The 16,396-nt window shown below is 58.1% G+C and overlaps 1 protein-coding gene across 8 annotated transcripts in view; it reads right to left on the minus strand.

The window, feature by feature from the left end:
• Positions 1-16,396, minus strand: part of CACNA2D2 (calcium voltage-gated channel auxiliary subunit alpha2delta 2) — a 141,063-nt gene that overhangs the window by 63,124 nt on the left and 61,543 nt on the right. For all 8 annotated transcript variants that reach the window (XM_027583116.2, XM_027583114.2, XM_027583115.2 and 5 more), the window contains exon 3: positions 5,275-5,391. In XM_027583116.2, the coding sequence (XP_027438917.1) occupies positions 5,275-5,391 (117 nt within the window). The remainder of the gene's footprint in view (positions 1-5,274; positions 5,392-16,396) is intronic.

Raw genomic sequence — 16,396 nt, forward strand, 5'->3', positions numbered from 1 at the left:
CGCCGAATCCCCCCCTGCCCCGCCCAGCCAATCCTTGCTGCCTCCTCCAGGCAGCCCCAAGCTCACTTTTACCCTCTTAAACTGAAGGGATCTTCCTCCTGCTGGGGCTACCCCATTCCACCTGCACCTCTCTGAGGTCCCCATGTCCCCTGCTTCTGGGCCTCCTATTCTCCATGGCTGCATCTCTCCCATTAGACCAGTGGTTCTCAACTGGGGGGTGGGTGGGGCTTTGCCCCCAGGGGACATTTGGCAAGATTTGGAGACATTTTTGGTTGTTACAGCTCGGGGAGTGGTGTTCTCTCGGCATCTAGTGGGTAGAGGGCAAGGATGCTGCTCAGCATCCTACAATGCACACAGCAGCCCCCACCACAAAGAATTATCCTGCTCAAAATGTCAGTCGTGCCGACACTGAGGAACCCTCCCTTCGATGAAGCCTTGGAAAGAAAGAAGCAAATGAGCGGGAGCTAGGGGCAATGCGCTCCCTCCTGACGGGGGAGGGGGTGGTCCGCCCCATAGTTCAGGGGGACTCCTCGGCCCCCTCCCTGGCTCATTCCTCCTGTTCCTCTGAACACCCAGCCCCGAGCCCAGTTCCTGAACAGACCTGGCCACACTCCCAACAATGCACCAGTTTAATTGGGTTAAGTGGCCATTAGCAGCAAAAGCAGGGCGGCTGTGTGCAGAAGGGTTTTTAATTTTACTCTTTAAATGATGCTCGCTCTCCAGAGAGGCAACGGAGGGTGGGAACACTGCCCACTGGAGCCCCCCCCTCAGATCCAAGGCTGCAGCTGCACCACCCCCTGTCCCATCCATCTGGGTCTCACGGGGCTGGGCTGGGAGGGGTGCTCAGTGTCTGTCTCCACTGCCCAAGGAAGAACCTATGGGGGCAGGGACTTGCCCAAGGTCACTGGGTCATCTCAGAGCAAGCCTCTGTCAGAGGAGGCCAGAGCCCCATCCCTTCTTCCCTCAGTCCTGCCCCCCTGCAGACAGTCAATGCCATGTGATTGCACAGAGGAGGGTGGCACTGGGGGGGGGGGCAGTCTGTGGGGTCTGAAGCCCAACTGCCCAGATCTAAAGCCTGAGTTTGGTGTGAGACCTGGGGCCAGTGGCTTAACCTCTCTGGGGCTCAATTTCCTCAAATGTAAAATGGGGATAAGATACCTTGGTTTGTAGAGAGGATCTGGAGAGATCTGGAATGTTCTGGCTCATCTTAGGCTGGGCACTTGGCAGGCCCTAAGAAGGAGGCCAATAACCATGGGAGGGAATTATTTTTGCCCATTTTAAGGGAAATGTTCTGACCTCTGAATCTACACAGAATCATCTGAGGAGCACTGAAAAATATTGACGCCCAGGCCCACCCCTGGGGAATCCGAGGTATTTGGTTTGGGTTGGGGCCTGGGCATCACGATTTAAAAGCTCCTCAAGTGACTCCAATGTTCAAGCAGGTTTAAAAACACTGTGTGAGGACAAAGGTACAAAAGCACAGCATCTGGAAAGGTCTTGGCCCTGGGGACAACGGGAAGTACCTGAGGTGGAGCATGGGGAACATGGCAATGTAGGAACGCCAGAGCTTAAGGGCCAGGGTCTCTAGATCCTGGATCCCCAAAACCAGGCCTCTCCACGGCCTCTGGCTTGTTTGAAGTTGGAGATAAGACGGTCTCCCCAAGAGCAGGCTTCTAGCCACATGCATGTCCCTCAGTGCTCTGGCCTTGGGCTTCCCATTCTCTGGGAACCAAGACAACTAAGCCACAATGGCCATGGCCTCACCCTTGAGAGGAGGCTGGAACCCCCTGCATTGGGGTCACGCCTCATCTTATCAAGGCCGTGTCTCTTCCTGCAACCTCTCCCCTAAGCCACACAGCAGAGGTGCCAGGGATGGTGGCACAAGCTTTGGGGACACTGGTTTTTCTTTGTGGCCTTTATAAACGATGGCTCCTGGAGCTGTGAGACCAGAAGTACCAGGCAGGGATGGTTTCATGTCCCTATTTTACAGAGGAGGGTACTAAGGCCTGGAATGGGACTAGACCAAGTACTGTATGAGGGCAGGCACAGGGCCTGTTCTCTCCCTGTCCCCCCAGCACCGCCGGGCATGCAGTAGGCCGTTAGTGAGCTGGATGACTCGTGGAGGAAGAACAACAACCAGGAAGAAATGACCTTTCTGAGGGAGGGGCTGTGGGTCAAGGGCCCAGGAGGGAGCACAGCAGAGTCCTGATTTGGGTCCCTCTCTGCCTCCACTGCGCTGTAAGAACTCAGGAACCTCCCCTTCCCTACTCCTGGGACTCAGGACCCTTAGAAAGTGGGCCCTGGCTCAGGGAACCCCTCTCCCTGGGCAGTATAAGTCACAAGACAGCTCCTCTCTGTGTGTCCAAAGCTGAGGCCCAGCAGGTTTCCTGGATTTGGGAATGCTGGCTGCCTGTGCTGCAAGGCCCCTGACCTAGCCTACTCCTGATTGACTCTTGGCCCCATAAATCACCGTGCAGCTCAGAGAAACTCGAAACAAACATCTGATTGTCCCTGATTAAATGAGACCATGAACTTCCGTCCTGCGTTGCTCAGATCCCTCTTTGCAAGCCCCAAATTAAAATTCCAGACCAGAGCAAGAGGATTTAAATTGGATTACTGGATGGGGTCCAGGGAGAGAGGAACAATGGAGTGGGGAGTGAGGGGTCCAGCCCCCCACATTGTACCCAGGCTGCAAACAAATGTGGAAAAGGAGAGAAGGACCAGAACTTGATTAAAAGCAAATTTAAAACATAATTAAGACCAAAGCTCATCCTGAACAATTAGGACCAAGGCAGGGGGAAGGAAGGTTGTCCTCTGCTTCCTCTGGGGATATGGAAAGAAGCATCCTGTGGGCCGAGGGCCAGAGGTGCTGCAGCAGGGGGAAGCTTGTGGGCCAGGGGCGCTGGGAAGGCGAGGGCCGTGGGCTCTGTGCCTACCTTGGGAATCACGTGGGGAGTCAAGAGCCTGGCCTCGCATCAGAGTGACCTGGGTTCACATCCTGGCCTGAGGCATGCCCGAGTCTCAGTGTCCCTCCCCTCTGTGAAGTGGGCCTCCCTCACATGGCTGCTGTGGGAGTGGCCTGTGGCAGACACGCACGTGGTGAGTGCCCAGTGAGTGCTCTTTCCATCATTCTTCTGTTGAGAGTAATTTGTATTTGCTGCCAACGGTGGACCAGGCCATGGGCTAGGCTGCAGATGCGGGGGGGGGGGGGGGCGGGAAGGAGAGAGCCATCTGCCCTGCCTCATGGGGTGGGGCACGGCCTGGGGGGGTGCAGGTAGAGGGTTGGGATCAGAACCCAGGCCTTGGGCTCTCCCCTCCCTGCCAAGCTGTCAAGGTGGATTAGTTGTCTAGGAGTAGGGGGAGAGGAGCTTGGGGAGGGACCCCAGCGCTGTAGTGCCCAGAGAGGTTGGGCAGGGGGCTCCACGTGTGGAGGGCAGGTCAGGCATCTGTCACTGTCACCACTCAGCACCCCTCACTGAGGTAACTGTTCCTAAAGCTGGGGTGGGCGCTGAGGGCCCAAAGGATGCCTCTTCCCAAATTTATCAAAAGGTTTCAACTCAAGTTCAGGGCTGGAGGCCTGCACTTTGTAAAGTGGAGCAAAGCAAGGAAGTAGTGGGCAAATGAGGATCTGGAATGAACGGGACAGAGAGAGACAAAGAAAGGAAAGGAGGGGAGAGCACCCAGGTCAGGCCCAGTCCTAGGAAGAGCAAGGAGGACATGATGTGCTGGGTGGATGGGGCAGCAGAGTGTTTCTCACTGTCACGGGAGACACTCTTGGACCCCGCAGGGACTGCTGTCCCAGCTAAAGACTGGGCTTTGCCTCCTTCCCATGGCAGGTCCTTTCTCTAATTGTCTCCCCACCTGTGACCAGGAGATCCTGAAGGTCAGGCTTCAGGACTGACTGAAGCTGGACTGAGCCCAGCTCTGGGTCGTCTGGATCCACACTTGGGTGGGAAGCCCTCAGGGTCCACCACCTCTGGGCCTCTGGTCCCAGGAGGCCAGTCTCTCCCTAGTCTATGATTCCAGGTCACACAGGATGAGAAGGGGACCCCAGGGGGACAGCAGGGCCCAGCTGCTGGGGAGGGGGGTCCTAGTTCTCTCCTGGGGCCTGGAAGTGGTGGGTGTCCGGGCTAGGTGACTGCCCTGATCTGACCCGGCCAGGCCCCTGGCCTGAGCCTGGGCACGGCTTGTGTGGACTTGCTCATCCTTTTTTGTACCTAGTTTCACTGAGACACAATGCACATACTACAAAATTTACCCACATAAAGTATACAATTCAGTGTTGTGTTTTTTTTTTTAGCACATTTGAGTTGTGCAACCATCACCACAGTCTAATTTTAGAATATTTTCATCACCCCTAAAAGGAACCCTGTACCCATTAGCAGACATTCCTTATCCCCCACCCTTCCGCCCTCCCTTCCAGCCCTAGGCAACCACTAATGTACTTCCCATTTCTATGGATTTGCCTATTCTGGACATTTCACAGAAATGGGATCACACAATAGGTGATCTTTTGTGGCTAGCTTCTTTCACTTAGTAGAATGTTTTCAAGTTCATCCATGTCATGCGTATCACTACTTCTTTCCTTTTGACCGGAATCTTCTTTTTGGCACAGGCTGGGGCTGAGGCCGAGGCTGCTGTGCCTCTGAACTGGGGGCAGCTTGGGCACTGTCCCTCACTTACTGCAAAACCCCCCCAGGGCACCTTGCAGCTCCAGAAGCCCCACCCCCACGCCCCGCACCTGCACTCCCTGGGGTGGGGTCTGCTGGCCTCGTACAACTAGTCAGGGCAGCCTAGCAGGGTCTGCCAACCCACAGAATGGCAGCACCCTGGAGCTGATAGGCACAACCTCTCCAAGATTAGAGGGGGAGACTAGACTCAGAGAGAGGCAGTGAAACACTCAAGGTCATGGGCAGAGCAGGGGCTTCCACCCCTAGCATCACAGGGCTCCAGCATGCTCTGTGGGGCATTCAGGGCCACTCCACACCCCCTCCCACCAGAGCTGCAGTCCACCCTCTGTAAAGAGGAATCAGAGGACCCCAAGACTGCCCCGGGCCCCACCTTCATGCCCACGTAAGGGCCCCAAGACCCGAGATGGAGCCTCCCCGATAAAACCATCTGCTCCTGCCCTAGCTGCCCACATCCAGGTGGGCACTGCCCTTCCAGCGACAGCCCGGCCTGAATTCACATGTGTTCATGCCGGGCCAGGACGCTGCCCGGGCAGTGCAGGGCCCCTCCATCTGGCCCGCCCTCAACCTGCACAATTGCACCTACCTTCAGGGCCTGCACCTTCCTGTCCAACAGGCTCTCAATGTCTCCTGCCACCTTTTCCACCAACTTCTGAGGCTCATTCTCCTGCACCTCAAACAGATTCCGGTTGTCCTTGTAGATCTAGAAGGAAGCAGAAGCCAGCGGTGAGGCCGGGGCGGTCTCACGTTCCCATGCCACAGTCCCCCCCCTTGCATATCCTCTCTGCCCAGTACAGCCCAGCCCGTGGCCCCGCCCCAACTCTGGCTCTGGCCAACTACGAGAGCATGGATGTCTGCGGGCTGGGCCCAGTGCCCTCCTGAACTTGAAGGAAGGCTCCAGTCATAGATTCCACAGCTTGCCCTAGCTGTGGTTGGTGGGACGGGCTTGCCACTGCCATCTCTGGATTCGGGGGTGATTCCTCCTCCAGGAGCCATGAGCGACACCCCCCTGACGAGTTTGGAGCGGCTGAGAGCAGCAGATGCGGAAGGGTGGGCTGGAGAGGAGGCAGGGTGTGCGTGTGGGGGCAGATGGAACCTATAAGCACACATTGCATACCACAAGCCTGATGACACGAAGACACTGTCACACTCACTACACAAACCGACACACTCACACATGCATCAGAAACACCTAGCTACCGCTCCCCACGGACTCAGGCATCCATACCCCTTTGTGCTGGTGCTGCCCCAGGGCACTTACAGAAACTGTAGTGGGAAGTCTGGGCACCCCTAGGGGCTCCTCTGTCATTCAGGGCACAGAATATGGGGGCAGCGACCAGGGAAAAAGGCATGTGGGGAAGACAAATTGGCCCCTCTCTCCTCCCTGGGGACCGGGTCTGCGCACACACGCACGTGGGGGTGTAAAGCTGACAGTCTGCATCTGCATGTGTGAGTGCGTGTGTTATGGCTCAACACACACCCATCTGCGTGCAGGTGCCTGTGTGTTGGGGCTGGGGTGGGATTAGGGCCTCTAGATGAAGTCTAGGGCTTCTGTGTAAGTCACAGAAGCGAGTTCAGTGGGCCTCTTTGTTCCAGGCTAGGGTCTTGGGTGTGTGTATATGCATGAGTGTGTGCATCGTACAACCCTGCGCCTGTGCCCGTCCAGATGACCCCAGGAGGTCTGTTCTGCAAGCTGACTCCTTCACCGAGGTCACATGCCACCGCTGAACTGCTACCGTGGGGCCATGCCATCGGGCTGTGCAGAAACGGAGGGATGCACAGAGACAGAAGCGGTGATGAGGCCGAGATAAGGAGGTGGGAGAGGCAGCTGATGAAAGACAGACAGGCAGGAGAGATAAGGTCGGGAGAGTGACAGCGAGACGTGGGGGAGATAAGGCCTCCAGCAGTGGAGGGGGGAGGAGGTGGGGGACCGGGTGTGCCGGAGCCCTGGCCCTGCCGCCCAGCCTGCGCCCAGTAGTCCAAGGGTTAAAGTACCACACAAAGCCGGCTCAGGCAGTCTCCTCCTCCTGCCGCCCCCATCCCTCCCAGCTTTTCTTTTTGTCCTTCTCTTAGAACAAAATAATTTGTGGTGAATTCGCTCCTTCCCACAGAGCAGTGGCGATTAGAGGGTGAGGCGTGAGACCCGGATACAGGGCAGGGAGGATGGGGGCCCCAAGTGGGCACCAGGGCCAGGCTGCTCCCTGGGCTCCCTGGGTCATGCCTTAAGGTAGAGGCCCCCAGATGGGAGGTGGTGATGGAGACAGAGGTCAAGCAGGGGCCTGAGCCTGGGGGCAGGGGGGTCACTGGGAAATGTGGGGAGCCTGGAGCCCAGTGCCCTCTGTTGGGGCAAACTGAAGCTCAGGAACAAGAAAGGACAGGTCAAGGCTATATGACTCTGAGTGGCAAAGCCAGGTCCTCCATCCTCCCAGACCTCTCCTTCCCAGGTTTCAGAACCTTAAAGATTTATTTGTTTGTTTGGTTATTTATTTATTTATTTAGAGGGCACGAGCGGGAGGGGCAGAGGGAGAGAGAATCTCGAGATGATTTTGTGTGCTGAGTGAGGAGCCCTACATGGGGCTTGATCTCACAACCCTGAGATCACAACCCAAGCTAAAACCAAGAGTCGATCACTTAACCGACTGCGCCCCCCAAGTTTCAGGACTTTAAAAATACACCCTTTCCCAAGCATGGGCCGCTGCTAAAAATACACCCTTTCCCAAGCATGGGCCGCTGCTAAAAATACACCCTTTTCCAAGCATGGGCTGCCGGCCTGCACGGGTTTAGGCCCCATCTCAGCTACACTGGCTGAAGCCTCGGCCAAGTGCACCCTTGGCCCACTTGCACCAGCAGGGGGCGCAGCTGCCTGGCTTCTCAGGTCAGAGGATGAAGTTCCCACACCTGACTCCCCGGTCAAGGTCATTCCCAGGTGTCCCAAACAGGGCTGTCCATAGCAGTGGCAGCCCCTGATCACAGCAGCCTCCTGACAACTCTCCTCCGGGAGCCCAGGAGTTCCTTTCCACTGGGTCCAGGGTGCCCCTTGCAAACTGGCATGGTGACTGGGCCAGGGCTCAGGGGCCACAGAGGGAGTGGGTCTCCAGGTGGCAGGGTCATACCCCAGGGCTCTGAAAGGTGGCGTAAGGGCTTGAAAGCAGGCACCCTGCCAAGAGTCACCTCATCTCTGAACCTCAGTGTCTGATGGATTAAACGAGGGAAGAGCAGTCCCCACCTTGCAGGCTGATGGAGAACTGCAAAGTGCCCATGCTATTCTTGCCACTGCTATTGTTGAGGATCACCAGAATTCTGCAGAAGGAATCACAGTCCCTCCCTGCCTCCACTCTCCCTGCTGGATCTGCACACTAAGGATTCGAAGCCATTGGCTCCCACTCCTGGGCAGCTAGCTTCGGTCTCCTGGGGTTGACCCACCTCCAGCCCCACCCTCCTCCAGGGCCTCCCAGGGCAGCCCCTCTCCAGCCACCCTGTCCTTGTCTCCAACACCTCAGCCTGAGCCCTGGAGGCTACAACAGGGGGGCCTAGACACAGGGATGCCACTGATAACAGTATAGCCAAGGCCCGTTCTCTTCCCACTCCCCCAAGTACGGGGCCTGTGTGTAATGGGCCCTTGGCAAATGCATATGCCCAATTCCACGTTCAAGAGCAGAGCTCTGGGACCAGCTAGACCTCGGTCTGACTCTTGTATTTCTGCTTGCAGCTGTGCTACCCCTTGGAGTCTGGGGCTCTATCTGCCACACTTTCTTCTTGTCCCAAGGACCCTCTAAGATACCCCTCTGTTTGGCCCTGATGCCAGCATTTGAGATCTCTCCAGCCCATTGACCTGGCATGCCCCTGCAGGTTTCTGGGTCCCCAGCCCATCCTGATGCCCACTACCACACTTTTGCTCATGCGATCCCTGCTTCCCTTCCACCCTTCCCTGCCTTTCTAAATCCTTCCTAGAGCAAAGGTAGTAAAATGGGCTAGAAGGCGTTTCTGGGGAGATGAGGGCCAAATCCTAGAACTGCAAGGGCTGGTCAAGCTACCAGCCAAGCCTGTCCCCCAATCCCAAAAGAGCCCCTGAGACAAAACAGCCCTCATTCCTTCTATCCCAAGTGCCTCACCCCTCTCAACATTCCCTTGGACTCGTTCCAACTGCTCCTGTCCCCCGGGGTGGGCCATGAGCTGGGCCCTGTGTCCCAGGGAGATCTGAGGGATAGAGTTCAGCAGATGGTCCCGCCCTGGGAGATAGGTCATGTCTTCACTGGTGCTGTCTCAGGAGGTGCTTCCTACCTACAGGCCCAGCAGGAAGCCTGGGAGAGCCCAGGGCAGACAGCATGCCCAGGGCTGGCTCTCCTAGAGCCCCAGCCTCTAGCTCTGGTCCCTGGGGCCAGCTTGGATGCAACAGACAGGCCAGGGGTACACCGGGTGTGGGGCACGGGCACCGGGTACACTCAGCCACCGCAGCAGGACTGCACGCCCGCCGGTGCCCTTGGCCCAGCAAGCTCATTGGAAAAACCCAACAGTTCCCACAGGAGCGCAGCCTCCGAGGCCCCCCCACCGCCACTGCACAGGGTGCTGGCCTACAGGTTGTGGCAGTTTGACACCAGCCATGATGGGGGAGGGGGAGGCAGGGGCTCCGTTCCACAGAGATGGTGAATAGTAGTGGGACAGGCCAGCAGACTAGCAGCCAAGCTGGCTGGAGCCAGGGGAGCATGTAGGGGAGGGGCGGGGTGGGGGAACAGGGAGAACAAGGGACAGTAATTCAGGAGGCAACTTGCAGCCCCTCGTTCCCAGGAGTCCCTGGCTCCCCTCCCTTGTACCCGATACCTGTGGCCTCCTCCCCTTGCGGGCACCTCCTCCCGTCAGTCATGGAGACCTGTCCGTCCACCTCTTCCCTCATCTCCTCACCTCCCTCCCGGTTCCCGCCCCCACCACCCGGTGCGGGCCCCAACCCCAACCCCAACGCTCTCTCAGCTCTAGTGATTCTTTAGTTAAGCAACATTTCCAGCCAGCCTTTCGGCCTAAGGATTTCCAGGGCTTGTGGAGGCCCCAGAACCTCAGCCCAGCCCCGCTGCGTTCCTGGGTGGCTCCACATAAAGACGAGGTGAACCTAGAGGACACGTGGAAGAACGGCGACCTTGGACAGGAAGCACAGGGATACACAGGGGGGCGGATGGAGCCAGCCTCACCCTCACAGCTCCCAAGAGTCCTGACTAGGAGTGGGGTCAAGTTCTGAGGTACCTGGGAACAAAGACAGCCACCCCAGGAGACAACAAGCCCCAGGACCAGTGACCTGGACAGCACCCCCGTCAGACTGGAGAGAGGCACGTTGCTAAGTCCCAGAAAGCCGGCGGCAGTGGGGCCTAGCCCTGAGCCAGCACCCAACCTGCCTGGCGAGAGGAGGAAGGTGAGGAGGGGAAGCAGAGGAGGGCAAAGTCGGGAAGAGGGAGGATGGAGGCCCCCGGAACGGCCCTGGTCCCCGAGAGCTGGCTCTGGCCACCCTGGGGCAGATGTTTTCACACTTGACCTCACTGATCCTGGACAACCCGAAGAGGGACTCTTCATGCCCATTCAGTGGACAGGCCACTGAAGGCCAGAGAGCTGAAGTTATACAGCAGAGCTCAGATTCAAACCGGATCTGTCTGACCCCAAGCCCTTGCTTCAGGTCCCACTCTGTGCAGTCGGGTTTCCCCCACTTATTCCCATACTTGAAGGTGAAGGAGCACAAGGGATCAGCTGGGGGTTTTGGGGGCGGGCCAGGGTCGCACAGAAGGCCTGAGGCCCATGGGAGGCAGGAGAGACATTCTGGAGGGGAGGAGGGGCAGACTGGCAGAATCAGCCTGATCAGCTAACCAACCACCCAACCCTAGGAGTAAAAACAGACTCATGTGAGACTCCTCTCCTGCAGCGAAGGTGAACGGGCCCTAATCTCTGGAAAATTAAATCAGAAAGAAAATGGAACGAGAAAGATTTGACACAGGCTGGGCCCTGCTGCTGGCTGTGTCCTCACAGGCTCAGGCTGAGCTGGGTGTTCCGCTAGCCGGGTGCCCCAGCACCCTGGCCCCCTCCCACCACCCAGGTTACTGGGCAGGGCACAAGCAGGATTGTGCAAGTGGAGCCCCACAATATGACCCCAGGGGATTTGCTGTTCTCCAACAAGCCCCCTCTATGCCAGTCATATCTTAGTGTCTGGTCCCTGGTCTTGAAAGGAGCCGCTAGTGGGGGTCCTAACTTCATGCCCAACAGGCCCCTGGAGGGAGAGCAGCAAGTGGGCCAGAGATGGTGGGCTGGGCACCCCCTAGGCTGGCCCACAGGGCAAGCACTGGAAAGGCCATAGGGGTTGGGACTGGAGACAGGGGTCAGCTGCTGGAATGGAATACACCTGTGCCAGGGATCAGGAGCGCCTTGGGTAGGATGACAGGGGGCTCACGGTGGCTTAGGGACCCTGAGCTGGGACAGGAGGTGGGGGAGACTGATAGTGATTAGATCAAGGACCCCAGCCAGTCAGGGCAAAGCTGGGCTCGGGGCCTCTGCCCTTACTCCTTCCCCTGCCTTTGTGGGGAAAATCAAGGGTACAGCTGCTAATCACCCTTGAAGACCACAGGATGGAGGGAGTAGCCGGGTGCCCTGTGGTCCCCTCCCACTGACAGCACCCAGGACAGATCCAGGATAGGCTGCGGCTCCTGGGATTTTCCTGAGCTCCACAGCCCAGCTCCTGACGGCATGAGGGGGACTGTCCCACAGTGCATGCAGAAAAACCCTAACCCAGCTTTGGAGACATGCCAGGCCCTGGTCTATGTGTGTGACCGACAGCTCCCCGGGGCCGGGGTGTAGCCCCCCCCCTCGCCTACCCAGTGCGGGACTTATGTAGAGTAAGGGCAAGGGACCCCCAGAGCACACGGTCAGTGCACGGGCAGGGATTACGTGCCACTTGCTCGCATGTTCCCCAGCTGCTGACGTTCCCCAGCTGTCAGGGCAGTTCTCATGTGGCCGTGCCACTCTGCCACCGTCCTGTGGTGGGCGGGCTCCATAGTTAGCTGTCTATGGTGTCATGTCACAAGCAGGGTTTGTACATTGTGATGCTGGCTGCCACATGATTAACATTCATACTGAATAGGGATTTCCTGGAACGAACCCCGTTTAGAGGGAGTCACAGACACTACCCAGGCCATGACAATGTGGCCCTGTGTGGGCTGCAATGGAGAACACGAAGGCAGTGTGGGGGCAGGGAGGAGGGCTCCTGGCCTGGCCCCCAGGAGCAGGTCAGGATGTGACCCTCCTGGGTCGGTGGCCCATCAATTGCTCTGCTGCCCCCCCACCCCTGCCCCCACATCCTTACATGCCACGTTCATGCCACAGGCTTTGGGGCCCTCTTAAGCCTGGTGCAGCAGAAATGGACCAGATCTTGTCCCTGCCCTCCTGGGACTCACCATCCAGAGGGGAAGATGTCCCTTCAGACTGCTAAGGGCAGAGGGGTGGCAACAGGGAGAGGCAGGCAGGAGACACTGGGGATGGGGCTGGCCTGCTTGGGAGGGGGCTGTCCAGGAAAAGACGGGGATGGCTTTACAGGGGAGAGCCTGAAAGGGTGGGTGGGAGTCTGCCGGACTTGGGGGTGGCCAGGGGATAAGGGAGTGGGCAGGAGGAGTGGCAGGTGCAGAGGCGGGGAGGAGGGAGAGTCAGTGGGCTCCTCAGCAGCAGGAGCACAGGGGCTTGTGCAGGGCAGAAGGGGGACTGGCGGACAGATTCTGAGCAGAAAGGGAGTGGATACCCAGGAGGCTCAGGGGAGGGACAGTGTGGCCTAGATCATAAGGTGAGAGGGCCCTGGTGGCTCAGTGACCCCTCGGCCCCCCAGAGGCAGCGGCTAGGGGCTCTCACCGGCAGATTTCCCTTCGAAAAAGTCACAGGGGCACAAAGCCCCCGCCGCCACCCCCAGCAACGCCTCCCTGTTTTTAAAGTTAAAGTTTAGTTGACTGTCATCCATTACCGCAATTAGTACATTATGTCTAATTATGCAATTAGTGTAAAAAGTGCACTTGCTGCTGAGAATGGGAAATTACGCTGCCTCGTTACGCTGTAAAATCCATGTCATAAAAAGGCTCGGTCTCTTGTTTTTCAAAAGACACAAAACCCAACACAAAACAATAAACCAAATTCTCCCAGCTGAGCTAGGGCCAGTCTGCGTGGCCCTCCCTGCACTTGCCCCCACGCAGACCCCACCTCTGTGAGGCCACAGCATGCGCCCCAGGGCAAGGCCTGAGCCACAAAGACAGGCTGTGTGTGTGTGTGGGGGGGCGGGGATCCATTCCTGGGTGTGGTCCGTCTTCAGCCTCCGAAATAGACGTGAATTTCTAAGCTGACTTTAAAACCATGGTAATCCTGATTATCCATCCATTATTCCAGACTTGACTTGGAACAAGGTCTCCGCGTTAAGGCCTATGTACTTCAGGTGAGAGCAGTCCTGGAGGAGCATGGCTCCACCCAGCTCCAAGCACAAATCCTTTCTCCAAGGTTCCTAAGGGCACAACTCTGAGGTTCCTGATGGCGCCTGTGAGGACAGGGGCATTTTCCAGCTCAGGGGTAACTGGAGGAACTTTCCCACACTCCAGGCTTCCAAGCCCTGGGAACACTGCCTGGATAGCTAGGGAGCTCCCCGTCACAGGAAGCATGCAAGCCCAGCCGTCAGGGGTGCTGAGCAGGAATTCACTCATGGTCACCCTGCACAGCTGCTGGACTCTAAGCTGCCGTCACTAGATAGCAGCATTCCCACGGCTGTGCACCTATGCAAAGCTTGTAGTCTGTGGCTTTCTCCCCTGGGTTCTGGCTCCCTTGGTGGTCAAGCAAATAGTTTGGGGATAGGTGGGGGGTGAGAAAGGAATCTGACAGGGTAGGGGGCTGTCTCGCTGCCACAGAGGTGACAGTGCCAAATGGCCAAGTCCATGGGGGCTGGGAGGGCACACTCCAACGTCCCTGACTGCCCATGTCGGCACTGGGCACTTGTGTATCTCCAAAGGGTGATGCAGTGCCACGGAGACTCCTTCCCAGCCAAGAATCTGCCCTGACCTCACGGAGATGATGCATGAACCTCCCACGGCTGCCACTGCCCAGCCCAGACAGGGTGCTCACAGAGCGGAGAGCCGGAAACCTGGAGCCCCAGCATCCTAGGGCCCATGGGGCACCAGGGCCCCTGCAACTCCACCCACCTGTACCGTGCACCCATTAGTTTTGGGTGTGCCCAGGTGTCTGGGTGCTGTCCACACCCCAGTGGAAAGTGCTCACTGAGAAGGCAGCTGGGGTGTGGGGATGGAGGGGGCCTGGACCTTACTAGAGGGACACCTGTTGTCCAAACACAAGGCATGGGTCGCTGACAGTTCCAGCCTCCAGGCCTTTGTCTACTCAGGTGCTCTTGAAGAGCAGGGGAGTGTGTCACAGCCCAGCCACGTGGACACCAGAGGAGACTCTTAGGGCCCCTGGCCTCCGGATTTGGTCCAGGGTAGCGTCAGGAGTGGGGGCCTGGAGCCCGAGGTGAATGGAGCTGCAGGCAGATCTGGGGCCCCTGCTGGCTCCCAGCCCCGAGCTGGGAGCCACCGGCTGTTGAGGCAGCTGGGAGGGAAGCTGTGCCCAGCACACCAGCCGGCACGGGGGAGTGTGAGTAAACACACCCGCGCTTCCCAACTCGTGCGGCTGGTGTGGGCGCCCGTGTTTATGGGAAACAGGTTGTTTGTGCCAGCGTCTGGGCCCTCTTGCCACCCACCCTGGCTCAGCTCTCTCCAGCTGCCTCCCCGCCCCATGGGCTCTGCCTTCCTTCCCCCAGGACTCCTCAGCCTCTCAGCTTGGAGACAGCAGCGATGACAGGCCCTCCCCTCCAGGTGGTAAGACAGGGCTCAGCGCTTCACCCACCGAGTCAGAACAATCCCCAAAGGCAGGCATGGTTATCGTCCCCATTTTACAGCTGAAGAAACCAAGGCTCTAGCAGCTGGAGAAATAACTGGGCTGGAGATGAGGCTGGGGGTGGAGGAGTCCATGACACTGGGCTTCTCTCAGGCTCCAGTCATCAGTTCCAGGCCCTAGGGTGCCAGAAACCCCCACCCCCACTCCCACCCCCAAGCCTGGGTCACCACCTTGAGGAGCCCTGGCCCAGCATGGCCTTAGATCTGGACCCTGCCCTCAGAGCTGGGCGCATGGCCCCTTTCTCCTACACAGGGCCTGGTCACCGGCCTGCCATCTGGCCTCTTCAGTCCCTTCACCCCGTGATCCTGTCTTGGGCCCTATTAGGCCCTACCTCCTGCCTCTCGGGGGCGAGAGTCCTGGCAGGCCAGGATGCAGGGCTCTGGGAGTCAGGGTGGGCAGGGGCTCCAGCAGACCCTTGGCGGCCCAGGGAGGTTTCCTAATCATTTCGTGGCTCTGGCTGTTATAGAGATCTCATCTAAGTGACTGTCCCTCAGTCCAGAGTGGCAGAAACTTACCCCCATAATCACCCTGATGAGATGGGTTTGAGGCTGGGCCTGAGGCACAGAGCAAAGGACTAAGCCTGCTTCCTCTGCCCACATCACCTCCACCGTACACTTCCAGCAGGGGGGGCAACCCTCTTCAGGGTCTGGGACAGGTCTCTCAGGGACCCCAGAATGACCAGAAACCGACCCTGTTCTGAGAGTCCCCGGGCAGGCTTCCTGGGGAGGTGGGGGTGCAGGTTCACCTGATTTTTCTTTATCCATACCCCTCACTGACCCATGACAAGGGCACCAGGAGGTGCTCAGCAGCCGGGCAGCTTCTTATCTCACAGGTGAAGAAACTGAAGTGGCAAAGGGTCAGAATCTGTCCAAAGGGGAGCCCTTCCCATCCCCGGAGCCCCTTCCCCTTGCAGCTGAGAACGGCTAAAAAGCTGTGGCCCGAATCCTGGCCCTGCTCTTTACCAGCCGCTTGGCTTGGCACGAGCCTTGGCCTTCAGCATCCACACAGCCTTGAGCTGCCTCAGCCAGGCCCTGCGGGGGTGTTTCTCAATGATGAAAGGTCAAATGCAAGGTGCTGATGGCTTCTCTTGGGGCCTCCTTCCAGGGCTGCTCCCAAGGCCCTGAGAGATTTCCCTGCCCCACGCTGTCCTGCGGGGCCAGACTTTCTAGGCCTTGCAGGCTGGAAAGCTGCCTTTTGCTCCTGAGACTCACTGCTGAAGATGTCATCGAATAGTGACAGTAGTGATCACAAGGAGAGGCCCTCAGGCCAGTTGCTTTTGTGAAAACATGAGAGTCAGGTATGGGGGAGAAAGAGGCAGAAGTAAGGCCGGGAGGTGGGCCGTGGCCTCCCATGGTATCAAGGGCCCGTTTGGGGGCAAGGTCATCGCAGGTTCCTGCCCCAGCCCTGTGCACACATTGTAGGTCCAGGCGCACACGCCAGACCTTGCAGACCAGCTCGCACACACACCGACCTCACCACATTCAGGCCCAGTGCCCAGGAAGCTGCTCTGGACCTTGCCGGGCCTCACACTTAGGCTCACAGAGAAAACACTGAAGCCCGGATGGGTCCAGTGGCTGTCATGGGATGTCACCGGGTGAAGCTCTGTGGGTTTCCATCTGTACCTCAAAAGGTGGTCTGCGGCCATCTGAAGTGTTTGTTTGTTTGTTTGTTTTTCATCTGAAACGTTCTAAGCAGTGAAGCTTCTCTGGCCCCAGAAGGTTGGGGCTACCTGAAGGTCGTGGCCCTAAATCCTCCTGATGGACACGGCC

This window comes from Zalophus californianus, chromosome 1 (assembly GCF_009762305.2).
Source record: "Zalophus californianus isolate mZalCal1 chromosome 1, mZalCal1.pri.v2, whole genome shotgun sequence".
Classification (NCBI taxonomy): Eukaryota; Metazoa; Chordata; class Mammalia; order Carnivora; family Otariidae; genus Zalophus; species Zalophus californianus.